We start from the raw sequence: 20,172 nt of genomic DNA on the forward strand, positions 1-20,172 counted from the left end.
TAAAGATGTTAAAGCTAAAGTCACTAAACTTTATCACATGACTAATTATCACTTATATAACAAGAAAATTGTATTTTGTTCCTAGTTTATATTTGCTGTATTTACTTGTTTATTAAAGCTACTTCACAGAAGTGTTTTAGTTCAGTTTTTAATGATAAAAGAAGGTTATTAAAATATAAATGAGGGACAACACTAATCTGTTTCTTCAATTTATTCATGTTTTAAATGTCTTATAAAAGTATCGGATCAGGACTCGGTATCGGCAGATACACAAAATCAAATGACTCGGAATCGGATCGGGCCCAAAAAAGCCTGATCGGGACATCCCTAGTTCTGACAACTCTTTTTGGGCTCTATGTAAAAAACTCACTGAACCCAAGTAGAAGTTAAACCAGTTTAAACTTTAACCAATCAGGGATTCGGATGGCGTCCTCTTTAATTCATGGAAGTACCAACAGTTTAATATTTGATCATAAAGGAGAAATGAATAATTGAAGTTTGTGTTTGGCTGAAATTCTACGACAACACATCTTTTTTATCTGTGAAACAAAAAGTCTGGAGCGAGGTTCACCAGATTTACACCACTTTGACTTTCTCTCTAAATCTTTTTCTACTGTAGGTGGCAGACATGCACTAATAAACAGTTCAAAACACAAAACGAAGCCCCTCCCTGCTCGCCCAGCCTCAAGCAGCGTATTTTCTGTTACAAAGACGATCTTTTCAAACAGGACTTTTTTTGTCTTCTACTGATTCACAACAATTTGACTAAAGAAATATTTAGAGATGTGATTTTGTTAATTTTCTTATTATTGGTCTTCCATCGTCAGAAAAATGCCACAAGAACATGTTAAACCCCCATTTTCATCAGAGTCTATGGGATACAAAAGAAAGCCAACAAGCATGAATGACACCAGAGATGCTCCTCTGCTCGTCCTTCTCAGTCTTGACCTTTTGTCTGCTTTATTCCTGAACTCTTCTGCGTCTAATAATTTTAATCCTTTGTTATCTGACTTCTTCTTATGGTGCAAAACATAACAAATCACTGGAATTTTGTGAACTGGACTTTAAGTTAACTATTTTCCACATTTACTGAAGACTTTGTGTGTGTACGTGGATTTTTGTAGAAAACTTATTTTATTTTGATCTTTTCCTATTTTTCTACATTTTTATTTTGTGTACGAATACAAACCTTTAGGACCCAACCTAAATAAAAAAAAGAAACTGACCAGATTTTACTGCTGCCTCTGTTCACAGAAACCTACTCAAGTGTGAAGTTTCAGTTCCGTTTCTTCAAAAACTAATTTCTTGATCTCAGAGGAAATGAGTCTCTCTGTCAACAAAAGCTGTAAAATCTTTCTAAAGACTGAACACAAACTGGGAAATATTCTGCTAATAAAAGAGCAGAGGAGCGTCTGACTGAACACGCTCTTGTTTCTTCAGCTGTGGAGAGCTGGTGAACTGACGCGACATTCCCGTTTTCCAGAGGTTCATCTCAGAACGTGCCAGTGTCATCGGGCTGCTGCTCCTGCAGAGAAAGAGGAGCTCTAGAGCTAAAAGATCGGAAACTTTTTCTGCAGAAACGTCAAGTTTTACATCCAAATCCCGTCTGCTGTCCGGCCTTTGTCCGTCTCCTCCAGCTTGTAAACGCTGATCGCCTCGCTGCGTTTCCTAAAATCCACATCCTCGTCTTTGGTCCCACTAACATTTGAGAGGATTTGATTCAAGCTCCTCCCCTTCTCTGGGCTCTGGACTCATCCTTCAGGAGAAGACAGATGAGACACACAAACTCATGAAGTGAGGTCCATCAGGAAGTCAACGGTTCATCTTTGAAGACAAGACGGAGTCCTGGATGGACAATAAACTTAATCTGTGTGAGACTTACAGCTGAAGCGCCTTCTTTAGGTCTCGCATGTCAACCCTTTTGGTCCATGAAAGCGGCAGCTGTAGATGGAGACGCTGAAGTCTAAAGGAGACTTTGAAGTCGAAAAGAGACCACAAAGTCCAAAAGAGACCACAAAGTCCAAAAGAGACCACAAAGTCCAAAAGAGACTACAAAGTCCAAAGGAGATCCAGAGGTCCAAAGGTGACCAAAAGTCTACAGGAGTCCCTGAAGTCCAAAAGAGACCCTAAAGTCCAAGTGAGATCCCGAAGTCAAAAGGAGATCCAGAAGTCTAAAGAAGATTCTGAGGTCAGAAGGAGACCCCGAGGTCCAAAGGAGACCCACAAGTCTAAAGGAGACCCTGAATTCCATAGGAGATCCAGATGTCTACAAGAGACCCCGAAGTCCAAAGGAGATCCTGCAGTCCAAAGGAGACCCAGAAGTCTAAAGAAGATCCAGATCTTTCCAGCCAACAAGCTTCTAATTCAGCAAATGAACTTTGTATAATTGTAGAGGAGGATTGGAGGGATTTAGAGGCTGTCAGAAGTGTTTTCACTTACATTCAGAGAGAATCCCACATCTCTGCTTCTCTGTTCTAACATCTCCTCAAACACCTGAACAAGCGGTGCAGTGGTCCACCCTGGATCAGGGGTTTAACACTCATCCTTCAACTTTTGAAGAAGAAAACATTCATTGTTTTCTCAGTAAATATCTTTTATTTTATACATATGAATGGATCCTTTCTCCTCTAACATGATGACGTGTTATCGTTTCTGCATGTCTGCTCTTCCTCATGTGATTCTTATAGATTTAAAACAAATCTTATTTATTTATCTCAGTAATAACTATTATATATTTTATTATCTTATTCTTTTTTAAATTGTGATTTATTCTTATTTATTCTCACTTTTTCTTGTTGTGTTCATTGAACAGCTGACTGTTTTACATCTGATTTTTCCTTTAAAACACTTAAAGGTAATGAGAATTTAAAAAGATTTGTTTCAATCAAAATAAGTTAATAATTTATTTTTTTCTAAAGGATATTTATTTATGTGTGTAAACAAAATCTGTTAATGCAGAAAGAAATGACATGATTATTTTATGATAGTCAACAGAAATTAGATCAGAAATCCAACATCTTTGAAAAAAAATGAAATTATTAAAATAAAATCATTATTATATTCGGGAAGGAAAACATAAAAATCAAACAATTTATTCGCATTTATTCTGAACTGTCTAAAAAAACCAAAACTCTAATGGTCAAATTCATAAAATCTAAATAAAGTTGTTTCTGTTTTAAATAAAACATCTTTTAAAGTCTGTTGAGTGTCTCGACTCAAAGCCTAAATCAGTGCTGAGTTTGGTGAGCGGCAGGCGGATGTTTTCTTTGTGTCACATTAAAACAGCACAAACAGCTTTGAGCGGATCCTCAGAACCAGTGATTTATCTCAGTCGTCTGTGTCAAACAGCCTCATCTTCATCACAAACTAACAAAAACACTAAATTTAGCTCAGGTACAGCCGCAAAAAGAGAATCTAAAAAAGATGATTTTAAGAGCAGAATTTCTGAAACTTCCAGATTGTGACGTTTATGTTGAAGGAAACTGATGAGTTTTATTTTCTCGGATTTCCTCTGCAGCAGCTAACAGGCTCTCTAATATAGAAACAATTTAACAGAATAAAAAAAGAGCAACATAAACAAAGTCTTATCAAAGTGGCCGGGAAGAGCAGCCGGACAGAAAATGAGTTTGTGAAATATACTTTCCATTAAAGTGTGTTACAATTCAAAGATATTCTGCCACCTCTCCAAATCTTCCTTACAGGCTTTTCTTTCTTTTCATTTGCCGTCTTTTCTTCCTGCAGTTTGTCACAAAGTCCTCCTCAAAACCCAATTTAACTGCCTGTTAATATTATTCCCAGGTTCAGCTTACGAAGCAGAATCCCTCAACGAGATAACGGCAAAGCGCATCGCCATGCACAAGTCCTTTAGGAAGCCACTCTGATTGCCAGATGCAGCATACAGGCGGGCTGTTGGACAAACTTAAATGCTATCTGCTGTTGGCGCGGCTGTGATAAGGCGCAGGCGTCCGCTCTTTGAAACAGGCAGATAAACAACCCCCCCCGGCTTCCCTCGGGAGCTTGGAGGATATTCTATGGGCTAGACCCCCAAACAGCCAACAAATTCCACCTTTAATAGAAGAACCGGAGGAGCCAGATGACTCTGCGGTGGTCTTGTACACAAAACCTGGCGAGGGAGAATGAAAGTGCATGCCAGTTTTCATTTACCTGAATGCTGCAGCTGCTGTGTGTGGGGGGATTTGAGGGGGCGATGGTCCTAGTTTCACAGAATGGGGAGCGACCGGCTGATAGAAGCTTTGGAATGCCACTTTGCCGTCTAGATTAGGTGTGCAGCATTTGGCTTTCAAATCTGGAAAATTAACAAACTTGTTGCCATCCATCGGCTTTTTTTGAGAAAGTTTGTGGAAAAATGTGTGGAAAAGTTGCTTTTTTCCACTTTGTCAGCATTTCTCTGGTGATCTCAGATCATCTGATTAAAAAACACTTCTGTATTGACAGGAGTTTCACATCATCATGGACTGTTTGTTCATCTCAAAAGGGACAAAAACCCATAACCATCATTTCACTGTCCTGTCTCTTGGGTTTTGAGTTTTCATGGTCAAAAAATATGTCGGCAGATTCAGATCTGAATGATCCCAGTCGTCCATCTTCAACTAAACCGAGTTTTATTTTTATCCAGATTGGTTTGTGAAAAACAGAGTTTACACCAGCTTTTAGAAAACCACCTGTTTAAAAAATCAAGTTCAAAAGTCTACAATTTCTTATTTCATTCCTTTTAGATTTTTTTTATTTTCTTCAGTTACACTTTGCTGCAGAAAATTCAGTAAAAGTGAAAGTCAAGTTTGTCTTTTCTAAGTTTCTTTGATGTTTCGATTTATTTTGTTTGCAAATTAGTTATTTTCTAGTAGGAAAAGACATAGAGTTAGCATGCTATCATTAGCATGTTTATTTTAGCTTTTAGCAGCACAAGTTGTTTTTTTCTTTTGCAAATTGTAGCAGGAAATTTGTAAAACATCAGAATTGAGTTTGTGTCTTTTCTTGGATGTTTTGATTTATTTTCTTTGCAAAGTTCAATATAAGTAGCAAATTTCTTTCTCTGTGGAAAATTTTTGCGCCAAAAAGCTGAAGATTTGTTAGCATTAGCGTGTTCATGTTTGCTTCACTGATCCAAGCATAAAAAACCAGAGCAAAATGACACGTTTGACTGACTTATAGCAAATATCCTGCAACACTTTGGAGCTAAAAAAAACCCATTGTACTGCTAAAAGCGCTTTTAGCAGTACAATGGTTTTTTTTATTGCAAATTGTTGCAGGAATTTGTAAAAAGTCAGAGTCAATGTTGTTGTCTTTGTTTTCTTTAATGTTTAAATTATTTTTATTTCTATTTCTTTTTATGAAAAACAAATGTCTGTCCAGAAATAAAAGTAAATTTAGCATGTTAGCATGAGTGCGTTCATGTTAGTGTCACCGTACTGTCTTTACTTTGATGTTTGGATATATTTTCTTTCCAAAGCTTCATATTATTAGTGATTTTTTTTTGTCTTTGGATATTTTTTTGCGCCAAAAAGATGTAGATTTGCTATTATTAGCGCGTTCATGTTAGCTTCATTACACTTTATTTATTTTTTTTGTGAATTGTTGTAAGTCGGAGTCAAACTTGTGTTTTCGCCCTAAATTTTTAAATGTTTGAATTGATTGTTTGTAAAATTTTACTGACAACAAAAGTTTCTTGTGTACTTTCACCCAGAAAAAGATGTAGATGTATCATGTTAGCAGTAGGGCGTTAATTGTTTTGTTTTTATGTGGCAGGAATCTTGTTAAAAAAAAAAAATCAGTCAAGTTTGTTGTCTTTTCTTTGTTTTATTGATATTTGGACTTACTTAGTTCATAAGTTTATTATTAATATCAAATATTAGGTTTCCCTAAAGTATTTTTGTCCCCAAAAGGGTTTCTATTGATGTTAGCATTAGCATAATATTAGCTTAATTTAACATTACAAGATTTTTTTTTTATTTTGTTACAAATTTTTGCAAGAAATCTGTAAAAAGTCAGTTTAATTTATTGCATTGGTTTTGTTTTTTTATTTTATTGAATTCTTTTTTTTTGATAGCAAAAAGATGAAGAATCCGTAAGCTAGTATTAGTGCATCAGTGTTAGCTTAACTGCTTTTTTAGCTCAGAAAGTTTATTGTTAACAGCAAATTTCTGTAAAGGGTTTCTATTTATGCTATCATTAGCATGTTTATTTTTAGCTTAATTAGTTTTTAGCATCACAACTTTTTTTGTTGCAAATTTTCAGCAGAAAATTTGTAAAAAGTCAGAGTTGAATTTATTTTATTTGTGTTGTTTTATTTGAGGTTTGACTTTAATTTGTTTGTAAAGTTAATTTTTCTTAACAGCAAATTTAGCATGCTAGCATTAGCGCATTGCTGCTAGCTTCACTGTGTTTAACAGGCTAGTTAAACTACATCATAGCATTTCTTTTTCATTATCAAGCACTTCTTTCCCTTTTTACCAGAAAAAAGAAGATGGAAAAGCAGAATGTTGGTGCTTGATTTGAAAACGACAAACAAATCAATCAGAGATGCTAAATCGCTTGTTGTCTTAAATTATCCGTTTCATTTCTCAGGGCGGGCAGGATTTATTTAACGTATTTTGTCACAGATGTTTTTTAATAGAGCCAAATGATCTTGTTTGCTTTCATAAAAAGATGATATTTTAGGAAAACAGCACAAATTGGTTTAATGAGGCGTATCTGTGAGTCTTTGTGATGTTAGGAGGGCGGCTGCAGCTCCCTCAGAGAACTTCCCATCATTATGTGATTGTTGTCACACTGGATTTCACTTCTGCTGAGGTCTCCTGTCGCCGAGCTGCTGGATCAGCGGAGGACATTTGACACCCACCAAGAGTTTAGGTCTGTATTCTCAGAGTGATATCAAAGTGTGACCTGAGGGGGGTCAGAGCTGATGACAAATCACAGTGTGTCGAGACATCACAGGCTGCTGTGGATGGAGCCGTATCAGCGTCACGCCGCGTTCCAAAGGCCAGGGCACGATTACCGCCATGACTTCTGAGGAGGATAAATACTGCACCGGGATGTTTTTAAGGAGAAGGACGAGGGTGAGCGGGAGATGATGGGGGCCCCAGCTAGCGGTTTCACAACTTACCCCAGAGGAAAAATGCATAATCATATTATTTCACACACGGCTTGGTTCAAAGGCGGCCAAAATAAGTTTGTGAGATTCCCATGGGTCTGTCAATCTGTTGAAGGAGCTGCGGGCGCAAGCTTAGGATGCACCAAGTACGAAACAATTATGATCATCCCATTAAAGCGTAGCCAAGCAATTTGGCAACCCAGACTGGGAAAAAAGCAGGAAAAACACAGAGATCAGCCCCAGCTTCCATGAGAAACTCCCCTAATGATTAATGTTGGTCTTCACAGCTTATTATGACAGAAAGGGAAAGGCGTGATAGTGACTGTTGTTTCTGGGAATCGAAGAATCGTTTTCCTGCGAGCGGCTCCACGGAGAAAGAGAAAAAATAAAGGCGGGGGGAATGATTAGTGCGCTTAGTCAGCTGTGAAATTGAGTTTATGGTTTTCAAGACGGTGAATTCAATTCGATAATGGGTATTAAGTTGTAGAGAATAATTAATAGTAATTGACTTCTTTCCATCACTATGCAAATTAAACACAGATAACGCCACAGGAGCTTTTTTAGGGCCAGTCAAGTTTGTGAGGGATTAAGTTTATGGAATTTGTTATTTATTTTGGGTCTGTGTGGGAGAGGGGAGTGGCTCCCGCTCGGCTTTGATTGCTTTGTTGACAGATTTATCAGAGGGTGAGGGGTTACTGTCTCTGCGGGGATTAAAGGAATTGGCTTGTCACAAACTGTCAGAGTTTGCGAGCGTTTCGCCGCGTTCGTCTCCTCTTTCTCTGAAGACGAGCGCGGACTGGATTTGGAGAAACTTTGTTTATTTTTGGAATAAAGCGGTCACGGCAGAAAACTGGTCCACCTCAACACGTTCACATCCACCAGAAACGGGAAGAACTCAACGCTTTACCTGCTGGATCCTCCATCAGACTGGATAAATGATATGCAATAGGAAGAAGGTCAAATCAAAATGGCATTTAACTCACCAGGGAGAGGAGTGACAGCAGCCCGGCGGCGGCCCACAGACATGTGGTCCTCATCCCTCTGTGTGGAGCGTCTCCCCTCCTGTCAGCCGTCCTTGATCTGCTCATTTCACACAGAAAGGAGGAAGACTCCTGCTGACTCTCTGAGCCGCTATCTGCTGCTGAACTTGAGGAGGACGGAGTGATGAGGGAGGCGGTCCGGAGGAGAGGGAGCCCAGATGGAGCTCATTCAGGAGGGGGGCCGAGGGGGGTCTGCTGGGGTAACCGGGCCGCTCTGTGGCGCCGTGATCAGAGCGAAGGTGTTTGAACATCTGAACGCGGCGCTTTATACGGGCAGGGGAGAGCGGCGAGGGGAGGAGTGGAGGAGGAGAGGAGGTTCATGTCATTGATTTCTGAGAAGTAACTTTTCTGCTAACATCATCAAGGCCTGACATCTAGTGGCAGCGAGCCGCAGTGACGTGATGAAGGAAGCTCCTCACACTCCTCCTCTGCTCCGTTTGAGGCCAAAGAACGATAATTCCACCCAAAACCGTCATTATAGCATCCACATTTAGGGACTCTACAACCGAAAAAAACAAAAAATAATCTGAAAATCAGTTATGAGGAGAAAAACACGGCCGGAGGAACCTGAGGACAGACAGAAACGTTTCAGACTCCAGAGAACCGCAGAGATCCACTAGGATCAGCTTAAAGTAAATGAAAAACCAGATTGAAAATGTGAAAAAAATTGAAAAGCAGCATATTGAAAACTTGAAGGAAACATTGAAAAATTGATCAAATAAAAGTCAATTTGAATTTGAATTAAAAAAATAATGTTTATTTGTACGTTCCACTTTCCTTTTTTTGTTTCTCCCTCTTTCCTGTCCCTGTAGCCAATGAGCTTAAAGCTCCGCCCCCTCGTAAAATTAGGATCAGGGCAGCAGCGAAATACTCTGGACTGATGTCCTGATGAGACAAAAAGAACTTTCTGGATTCCAACACATTTTTTCCGTCAGAAAACATCAGAGCGCATGGTGGTGGTGGAATAATGGTCTGGAGCATCAGGATCTGGACGTGTTTAGAACATCAGGTTCTAAAGAACATGTGGGTTCTTCAGCAGGTTCCTGCCTGTGTTTGGTCCTCCGTTTAAGGTCTTTCCTCCTGGAAAATCCAGACTTTAAAACTCTTCTGCAAAAAGAGAAGTGTTAACATCAACATGTAAACACTGAATCCTAAATTAAAAAAGTGGATTAGAAGATTTTGATCCTTAAATTAAACTATCATTTAAAAAAACGTGTTTTTATGAACTGAGTTTGATGCAACATGAAGTTGGAGCTCGTCTCTGTTGTCAAATATTCATGAGGTGGTCCGATTAAAGATTTCATTCGTTTGGCTCCGCCGGATGGAGCCGGCAGAAGCTCTGGTATCTGCAGATCCAGTAAGCAGCTGGATAAGATCTTCATCTTCCTGAACAGGAAACAGTCCAGCTGTTATCTGGAGGAGTTTACGCCGCAGCTTCGCCAGCAAGAAGACAGAAAGTCCCCCTCAGATTAGGCAGAAATGATTCCTGTGGTAATCCAAGTGCAGTTTAAAAAACCAAAACTTCTCCAGAAGGTCAGGAGATGATCACTGAGGATGAAGGGAATGACTCACAGTTTTATGGACTCTGCAGAAACTTTATCTGAAGTTTAACCGTAACTTCAAACTACAGTGATTCTGCTGCTCCTTTCTGTACGATTTTCAACACGTGAAAACTCAATCTTGCAGCGATTTCATCAATCTTGGTATCAAAACGTTCAGCTCGTTCAGGACATTACTGCTTGTATATTTGGTATTTATAAACTTTATGGTTTTTGAAATATTGAGCAAAATATGGAAATGAATGAGGAACTCTTCAAATTTCAAAATTTTAAGTAGATTAGCAACAATACTTTAAATATATTCATGGGATATGTTTACATTTTTTAAAGTAATTGTCATACAATCTGAAGTTTAGATAATATTTTAGCAACATGCTAACGTTTTCAACTAATTTAGCTTATTGAGGGATTTTAGGCTTGGAGTTTAGCTAGTAATTGATCAATGTGCACTTTTTTTTTTTTTTTGCTAATTGAGAATTTATGGAGGTTTTTTATATTAATTTGAAGTTTAGCTCATATTTTAGCAACAGCCTAACATTTTTGACTACTTTAGATAACTAATGGAATTTAAGGCTAATTTGGAGCTTAGCTCATATTTTAGCAACAAACTAAATGTTTTTGCAAAATTGCCATGTATTAGGGGTTATTAAGCACTTTTACTACACATTTTTCAGAAATCTAGGTCAACTTCTGCACTCTTTCATCTTTCTTTAACAAAATTTCCAGTCTTTTAGCAAATTTAACATTTTGCAAATAGCTTTTGCACTTCCAGCAAATCCCTTCAGCCATTAAAGTCAACTGCTTCATCATTTTCAGATAAAAACTTTCTGCATCTTCAGCGACTACTTTCAGCAAAAAGCGTTCACACTATCATAATCGTAGGTAATGCAACTTTTCTAGTTTAGATTGAGACCAAATTATTGTCAAAATAGAACATAACTACAAATTTACTCTTTTTCAGGAAAAATAAAGATAATTTGATGTTTCAATATTATAATAACTGTGTAGGAAAGTGGAAAACACACTACTTTAAAAAATGCATCCATAACACTCAGATTGGGAGCCTTTTAGACACACGTAATCAGTTTTAATTCAGAAATTGTATTAAAAAAAATTCTGCAGTATTTTTGTTTTTCCTGTTTCTTTAAAAAAAATGTACCCTGAAACAACACAACAACTGTCGGTTTGAGCGGAAAACTGAATCTGCAGAAACGGAAAAATATGCCATGAAAACACGACTTTTCCTGCAGGATTTCCACAGGATCCACTCACAGGAAACCTCCAGACATGAACCTTCACATGTCCTCGTCTGTACATCAAAGGTTTTCACAGGAGGATCTGATTTTTAGGTTTTGAAAGCTAAACTCCATCACATACATGTATATGTAGATTAACCCGGAGGTAGAGATTGACCAAATCTCCTCATTTTGCTTCTTTCCTGCAAATTTGAATTAGTGGAAACTGTAAAGCCTGCAGGATTCTCCTGGAAGGTTCAGCGTTTCCTCTGAGTTTCCTCTGAGTTCATTTGTTTCTAAATTACCTCCATAGTTTTTTCTAAAAAGCTTTGAATCCAAAATTATTGGATCACAACAGAACATTAAGCTCCAATTTTCTTCTGAGATCAAAACTCCTGAAGATTCACAAACTCCTCAGATGTAAAAACTTTTCTTAAATCTCAGATTGTTGGTTTGTTTAAACTTTGCTTCTTAAATTCCTGATTCCTTATAAACTTTTACATATTTTTTAGTTCTAAGTCACACATAAACTTCTAAACCTCTAGAAAGGTCTGTGGGAGGAGAGGGTTGCCAGTTTTGTAACAAAGGTGCAAAAATCAAGTAAAACTGGAGCTGAACGTCTTCTGTTTGCAGACATTTGACTGGATGTTGGACTTTAGGATAAAGAGTTTTGGAGTTCACATAAGTGTCTCACTGATAACATTCAAATACTAAATTCATTTGAGAAACTAAACTGAGGAACTGGAGACACCCAAACGTACCTGATGTTTCAACCACAGCCTGAAGCTTCTTCTGATCCGCTGGAACTCCGACAGCAGCAGGAGATCCTCTGAAAACATCTACAACCATCCTGAAGAAACGGCGACTTTAGCTTACAATTTAAACAAACGGAATTTTTCCTTAAAAATTCCCTGGAATCCCAGTTTTCCTTAAAGATCCACTCCGACAAAAATGGTCTTTTTGTGTTTTTAACATCTTGCAGCAATTTTCTCTTAATGAGGACCTATATATAAGAGTACACAAGTAAAACTGCATTTCTTAATCCAAATCATGTTGGATCAGAAACCCAGATGCTAGAAAGAGCTCAGACTAATGATGCCACTGCTGAAATGGGCGGGGCCAAAGTCTCACGCTCAGGTGTGCGAGACATGATGAGCGAACTGAGATTCTGGGTTAAAACCGTACGATTTAATATTGCTCGTCGTTATTTTTGTTCCTCTTCTCCTGAGGCCGGCGCTCATGGTCCAGAACTTTATTGTTTGGAGCTGCTGGATCAAGACGCTGCTTTTACAAACCCGACAGCGGGGCTGCCGGAGCAGCTGAAGGTTTTGGAGGTCTGAAGGGGATCCGTAAAATGCTGCTAGCATCATAGCTAATAAAGGCTAACGTGTTAAGCAAAAAATCCCGGGTGAAGCCTTCACTGCAAATCCATCACCAGGACGGAGTTTGTGGGATATAATACCAACTCCACTCAGCCTCTGCTGTCCACTGGAAAGTTGTAGAAGGCAGAAGATTTTGACAACTGAAGGAGATACAGCTACGAGACATGCTAACGCTAATGCTAACGACCAACCGTCACAGAATCAAAGAGGGGCGGGGCTTTTTTACTGGAGCTGCAGAGCGTGATGACGTGAAACTTCTAGGACTTGGACCATTTGACCAATCACAAAATTCAACTGCAATACCTCGTTTCAACCTATTGGGGGCAGCACACAGACAGTTTTAGACTATAATTTCAAGAATTAAACAAGTTTATTTTAATTTGCCAAAAATTAGCAACATATAGCACTTTTAAAGCCCAATTTATAGAAGTAAACAGCCAAAAAAAGTTGATTTTAAGTTTGATTACTCTTTAACCTCTGTAACTGTATCTCATAAACGAGATGCTTTTACCCATAAATTCATGCTGTTTTGCTTCTGGTAAAACAGAAATATATTTTTCTGATTTACAAAACTATACTTTTTTCAGTTTAAAAAGAAATGAGAATGAATGAGCCTTAAGTAATAAAGTTCTAAAAGTATGACTGGGAAAATAAATGCTGTTTATTTCAAAATAAACAGCATTGTGTAGCTTATCCAGTACTTTTAAACGGTAAGACACATAAATAATGAATTAAATATCACCATGTTAGCATTTGACATCGATACAAGTATCACGATATTTCACCGAATCGATTTTTTTCTAACACCCCTTGTTCACACCAGCCTCCGCACAAACATCACGCAGTTCCAACAGTTGCCCAGTAGGGGGCGGTACTGACAGAAACAAGTATTGGATGAGTAGAAAGAGCGGCTGGGTGCTCATCACCTTCTCACTGCAGCTCGTTGTTCGGTTGGTCTCCGCTCTGGGGGCTGCTGGGTAATCCGTCCGCCGGGGCTTCAGATGACCTCACCAGAACGCCTCCTCGTCTCCGCCGCAGCGCCGCCTGAAGAAACGTTTCCCAAAGAACGACCCCATGCTTCTGTGCTTTGTTTACAACCGTGTTCCTTGTTTATTTTCAGTTATTCTTTCCATACAAATAAACAACCTGTACAAAACAGCGGCGTCTTCTCGCGCCCCTCCCACCCCGCTCTGTTTCCTGAAGACGACACGCAGCGATATCATACACTCACTTTGCAACAGTCAGACGGACGTTTTCTGTGAGATACAAAATAAATGTACACGACTCTTCCTGGTTTCTTTTTTCCCAAAAAAATAAAAAAATTATGTACAAATCCCACCAGAATAAAAGTAAACATTCTCCACAGCAGCTGAAGCTTCTCATTTGTTTTCTGCAGGTTGGATGTTCCTACTCTACGTTTCGTGTTGCTGCTGTCGCCGTCAGTAAGGCAGTTTGACGTTTGCAGGACATGGATGGCTTCTGTTCAAACAAAAAAAAGAGAATTTGAACAGCATGTTTGTGTGTGTGGGGGGGGGGGTTGCATCTGAACCAGGAACACCGGACAAACTCCACAGACCACAGAAACGTACTCTACAACGACCAACAACTCCGCCGGGAAACTGAAAGCTGTACAGGAGTCTATGGAGGCGGCGCCCCCGAGCGGCTCTTCTGGCGGTTCCGTTTGTGGAAGAGGCAGTGTCTTTATGGCAATAGAAGGTAGAAGTCACGTGTGCATATCATGCTGCACTAATATAGTGCAAAGTAGAGCCTGAAAGGAAGCCGGGTGGAGGCCAGCAGGCGGGCGGGGGGCGGTCGTCCTCCTTCAGCATCCCTCCCGTCGGTTTATCCCCGAAAACAAAACTCTGAATCCAGCAGAAAGACGGGAGAAGAAATGCCCCCCCCCCACTCTTTTGTTGAGAAGAGATTTGAGTGGAAACCCAAATGAGGATTGAAGGAATCCAAACCTTTGGAAGGAGATTTTCCTCCTCCTCCTCTCCTCTTTTGGCAGCATCCGAATCGCCGGAGCGTCCTAAGCCTCCAGCGCCTTCTCAGCAGAAAAGCATGTGTGTTTGGGGGGTGGAGCTGGAAGAGACGGCGGCTGCATCCGCCGGCTTCACCCAGGCTTCAAGGGCAAAAAAACAAAAAGGCATTGAGCACTGTGGAGGACAGGAAGACCCCGCCAAAATAAAACAGGAGGAGTGAACAGAGCTCAGTTTGAAGAGCGGCGCCTCTGCTGAGAGGACTTCCTGTCATCTCTGCACCGTCGAGTCCATTTGACAGCGGCGGAGCGGGTGGAGAGCTCCGCCCCCTACATGTCCGTGTCTCCGTCGTAGGCCAGCGTCAGAGGTTTTAGTCGGTTGTTTTGCTGCCTCTGTCTCTGAGGTCTCTTTGGCTTTTTGCTGTGTGGAAAGATCAAAGCCGAGTTAGCGTGGCGCCCGAACATTCGCAGCGGCAGAACGTGCTGGTGAAGGGCGGGATGGGGGCGGAGTGAACGGAAAACAGAGGTGGAAATGGTCACGGCACAGGTTCAGGTTTTCAGGTAAACTAGTGAGGAGAAAAAAAACCTGCAGGACCCGAACGGGTCACCCCCCCCATACGGGGACATGTGACTTCAGCTAAAACTGGACCCGACTGTCATCACAGTCAAACACGGCAGTGGAGGATTCATGATGAGGGCTTTTTCTTTCTTATGTCAAATGAGTTCAACAGATATTTGATGAAATCAGGTCACATGACAGAAATAGCTTTCAGATCGACGGCTAATGATTGTTAAAGAGCTTCTATGATGGAAAATTGAATTATAACATTAATTCTTCATGAAAACACCCCCAAAGCGGTATTTTTGATCCATTCACGCCCCTCTCAATACAAGAAATGGGCGGCTCCTCACATTGTGATGTCACAAAGTGGGAACCGCCTCTTCCAGGAAGAGTCTGAAGAGCCAGCTCCGCCCCCAGGATTCAAATTTTACATTGGAGTGTTAGACTCAATAGTACGCGCATTTATTCTTGTAAAAGCTGATAAAGTTTGACTGTAACTGTTGATTTATGTTTTTTTTTTTGCTGATTTTACTGATTATTTACTTCTATTTTATGTATTTATGCTGATGAATGTGTTTTAACAAAGTTCTGCATGTCTGAGCCTGAACTTGTGCTGATGTTTGGTCTGCAAATGAAGTTCTCAACGGATAAATACAGTTAATTGAAATGAATTGAATTAAAAGGATTCATATTTTTTCTTTAGTGTTCCAAAGGTAATGTATGATTATGTAATGGATATAGTTTACTCGGAAAGACTTCAGAGAATCATGGTAGAGGCCCTTAAATCCAGAATAATCGTGAAGTGAAACAGAAACCAAACAGATCAGTTTGGTTTGGACTCATTTTGCTTTTAAACTTTAGAAGTTGGAGTTTCCTGATCAGAGGAGTTCTCATCTGCTGCCGTCTGTGGTTACAGTTCTGCTCTGATGCTTCTTATCGCCACCTTCTGGTTTGGTCTTTCTGGAAACTATGTGAACAAATGAGACAAACCAGTGTAGGTCTCTGGATTTAAACTTTCCATCAAACAGTACTGTATATCTCCCAGTATTAGCCTCGTTTCCACTGAGCGGTCAGGTACAGTCTGGTATTTTGAGCGTTTCCGTTGTAAAATGGACCCATTAAACGGTACTGAACCGAACCTCTTGGGGCCCCCATTCACTGTAGGTGAAAAGTGGAACGAACAGTTGGGGCGGAGCCGCTTTAGCCACTCGTTGATTTGCAGAAAGTGACATTAGAAAGAACCATTGTGGTGCTGATTTAAGCTAATATTTTCAACGGTTTAAGCATTCAGGTTTCTGCTGTTTCCAGTGAACGCTGTTGGTCAAGAGTCGATACTGAAAATGTCAATGACGACACCGAGGCCCGGTCTGCGGTGGAACTGCTAACGTTCCTCGCCATCCTTGGCGGCGGAGTGATACACGGTGAGCTAGCACCCCGCTAACGGTCTACACCTCGCATGCGCCGTGAAAACAAAACTCTCAGTAGAAGTGAGGTTTAACTTATTGGAAACGCTCACCAGAATTAACTGGACCGTACCGGACCACTCCTGATGGGACCGCTCAGTGGAAACGAGGCTTAAGAGACGCCAGTCTGCCACGATTAGTCGACTAATCGACCATTAAAATAGTTGACAATTTATGGAGTCAGAGTGAGTAAAGTTGGAAGTTATAATAGCATTCTGCTAGCTTTATTGACTATTTTGGCATTTATTAATTTTTTTTAGGCTATTTTGGAGTTTAGCTGATATTCCAGCTACATGTTAGCTGTTTGCTAACTTCTGATTTTTTTAGGCTAATTTGGCATTCAATAATATTTTAGCTGGCTATCAGCTTCAGCGTTTTTTAGCTATCATTTTCAGCATCTTCATCTATTGTCACTAGCATCTTTAGCTGCCAAATTCAGCGAATATATCTAGTTTTTAGTTAGTTTAAAGCTAATGATGGTGACCCGATTAGTCGACTTATCCTAAAACATAATCGATAAGTCGACTACTAAATTAATCGTTTTGTTGCAGCACTAATAGTCAGCAGGTCTACCAGGTGTTCATCACTATTACACGCCGGTCTCTAATAGTGGCCAGGCTCCTTTAAGATCTGGTGTCTGTGCTATCCGTGTTGTGATCCAGTGTAGCGATGGCCAAGAAGCTCTTATTGGATTTAGAGTTTAAACTTGGAACATTCCGGTGAGGAATCTGCACCACATTTAAGGTGGATCCTAAACCTTAACGAGAATGGTGCAAGCAGAAAGGGAGCAGACTATTTCCTGGTGGAGGTACAAGGAAAGTGATCGACGAATCAGAAGAACTGGTTTGAACACGTATTATTGAGCAAAGATGGAAAAGTGCACACAGCTCCAGCTAATAGAAACTGGGGCTACGATTGGAAGATATACAGTCATTAGTGTTTTTGTCATCGGTTCTGTTTTAAACTAAAACGCTGAGGTTACAAAATGGTTAAAAGAGAGTTTCTGGACTTGGTGGGGTGAAAGGGAGCTGGATTTGCTGTATAATGACCCCTAGTGGTCACTCGGGTAACTGACTCAGTGGCTCCAGTTATCTACATTCATAGAACTGCCTGAAGGCTGCAGTTAGTTTTGTGGGTTATTTTACTCTGAAAGGGCAGAATGATCGTTTGTTTATTGTTGTTTCCTGTCTGTGTTTAAGGATGTCAACAGTGTTCAGCTGGAATACTTTAACCCTGAAGAGATAAACAGTAAAGACGGATGAAGAAAGAAATCTGGACCAAGTAGAACTTTTTATCTATTTAACCATCCAGACTGTGTTTGATTACAGTTATGAGATTTTTTTTTCAAATAAATGTTCAAAAAGTGTGTAGAAAAAGTAAATCTTTTTAGTGCAGCTGAGTGAAATCTGGAAACAGTTTCTGCGTTTTTAAGACCTTTATTTTGAAATGAAACTAAAGGCTTTTATTTTAGTTAAAATGTTTGCTGCAAGTGTTTGTTTCTAGCTTTACCTGGAAAATGGATTTACTTATTTTATAAGTTATGAATCATAAAAATAAAAACATTTGGGAAGATTTTAGAATAAAATAATTAATGTTTAGATGAACAGTAAAGTCTTTGATGTTTAAACTCAGAAGAATGAAGCCGATCAGACTAAATGTGAACAATAATAAGTTATTTAACTGACATTCAGATAAAAACATCTGATTCATGTCAGAATGAGGTTTTCCACTCAAGCAGAAGCTTCTTCTCGCGGCAGAAAAGTCTCCAGAGTTTTGAGGACAACCAGAAGTCCCGTCTGACAGACTGCAGACGGCTGAGGATCCATGATCTACTTCATCTGTCGGCAGAAATACACACCAGCCGCTCAGGAGCTCTGACAGCAGCTGATCGTGTTCATGAACGCCTCGTCACAACGACGCTTTGGCTTTTAGGTTCTACTTTACTCAGCTGGTTTATCAGCCGGCGGGAAAAAACTACAGTTAGGAATCCTGATTGGATCCTAAGATCTTCAGGATCTTCAGGATCTGAGGAATAGAAAACTTTAAAAACAAAGATTAAAGATGAACACATTAAATCAATTCAAGGTGGATCTATTTGATGTCTTCAGTGTTTCTAGATGTCCAATCTTCGTCCTGCTCCTCTGCTGCACACCTGATTCAGGTGAGCAGCAGTGGGCGGAGCAGGGATTTTTGACAGAAGAACCAGGGTTTGAATGTCCTGACATGAACTAAAGAGAAGTTAAACTCATGTCTCCCTTTGGGGAAAAACTGTGTGTTCCTTCCATCCTCCAGCAGAGGGCAGCATTGCACTTCTGCATTTTTGAAGCTGAAGATTTTTCTCATTTTTTAGAGAAGTTCCTTCCTGTTTGGATGAAGATGTCGTCTCTTTATTTGACTTTTTATCATTGAAGTTTTGCATGTTTTCAAAACTAAACATTTATAGTTTATAAGAGTTTACAAAAACACATGAAGCTTCAGGTCATCACTTCAACATGATGTCTGCTTGCCAGTTCATTAAGAAGCTGCAGAGGTCGCCCTCTTCAGGAGCAGCTGGGAGAGTTCAGTGTTTTTTATGAGGTCAGGCGGTAAAATCTAAGATGACAAGAGAAAAACTGCAAATGTTTTCCTGCTTTTTCATCCTGAAACAGTGAAACTGTTTCTTTTTTTGACTCATTCCTTCAGATTTCCTCTGGATCTGCCTTCTGAGGATTTGATAAACTGTTGTTTGACTCCATCAGGGCTCAAACAGAATCCAGAGAGAAGCTGCTTCAGGTTTTAGGTATTAAAAATATCAGTTGATTTAAAATGTAAAAAAATTGCAAAGAAAGTAAAAAAAAAAAAAGTTTCTTAAAAAAAATCAAGAAATCTCAAAGTTCAGTGAAATTAACGTACTTTTAAATGGAATAAAAATACATTTATAATGTTGTTTGTTACTGTTAATCTGTTTTTCTTTGTATAATTTTAATGTTAAAACATTTGATTATTATTAAAAATATTTCTGTCTGTTTTGAATCTCCTCACTTCTCAAGATCTACAGCGCAAACGGAAATAATGACCTCCTCAAGACAAGTAGATAAATGGAAAACACGATGTTTGTATTTGTAATAAGTAAAAAAAAACTGCTGATAAAGCTAGTAGAATGTGTTTGGTGACATTTCTTAAAATAAGTTAAATTAAATCTAAAAATTATCTTTAAATATTCAGATTGGATAAATATTCACTGGAAGTTGGACAGACGTCTTAAAATATATTTCTTTTTATTTTGTGCCCAAAAAATGAGTTTCATATTTTTAAAGTAGAAATATATTTCTACACTTTATCACCGAGATTGTTCTATTTTAAGAGCTACAACTATCCTCAGTTCTAGAATCATATTAATACTAGAACCTTCATATACATTTATTTTAAAAATGAAGTTGTTGTGAAAAACACAAATGAAACTTATGCTTAAAAATATGATGTAAAGTAAAAATAAAATTTGTTTTATCTGAGAAATTCCTTAAAATAATCTTATTAAAGATCGAATTACCAAAGAAATTCACAATTTTATTGTTTTGTTGTTTTGTGTTTAAATTTTACACCAAAGTTCCCAGTAATTTCGTTTTGTGGTGTTTAAAGTGTTCTAATATTTGTTGTTTTGTGGTTCTGACTGAACACACCTGCTGCAGGTAACCAGGAGCTACAGCTGTGGAGGTGGGATCTACTGTGAAAACAGCTGCAGCATTTTTGTTTTCAATAAACTTTATCGAATCGAAACGTTTTTACAGAAAATCCCAGAAGCTTCCGGATTTTCATGAATTCAGTTCATGAATCTGGAATTGTTTCCAGAAAGTTCAGACCTG

General features: G+C 39.1%; 1 protein-coding gene and 1 pseudogene across 8 annotated transcripts in view; both read right to left on the bottom strand.

Annotated features, from left to right (window-relative positions):
* The window catches only part of LOC112136531, a 32,898-nt pseudogene extending 21,107 nt beyond the window's left edge, over positions 1–11,791 (bottom strand).
* LOC112136530 (thrombospondin type-1 domain-containing protein 7A) overlaps positions 11,663–20,172 on the bottom strand; it is a 194,055-nt gene continuing 185,545 nt past the window's right edge. For 6 of the 8 annotated variants that reach the window (XR_004949372.1, XR_004949370.1, XR_004949371.1 and 3 more), the window contains one exon: positions 13,591–14,726. Coding sequence is in view for 4 of the 8 variants with exons in the window: in XM_024258278.2 (XP_024114046.1) it covers positions 14,636–14,726 (91 nt within the window). In the remaining 4 variants the exon portion in view is untranslated. Of the gene's footprint in view, positions 11,796–12,730; positions 13,372–13,590; positions 14,727–20,172 lie in introns of those variants that run through there. The other 2 variants (XR_002917370.2, XM_024258281.2) reach the window with 2 other exon arrangements.

The sequence above is a fragment of the Oryzias melastigma genome, linkage group LG16 (genome assembly GCF_002922805.2).
Source record: "Oryzias melastigma strain HK-1 linkage group LG16, ASM292280v2, whole genome shotgun sequence".
In the NCBI taxonomy this organism is placed as follows: Eukaryota; Metazoa; Chordata; class Actinopteri; order Beloniformes; family Adrianichthyidae; genus Oryzias; species Oryzias melastigma.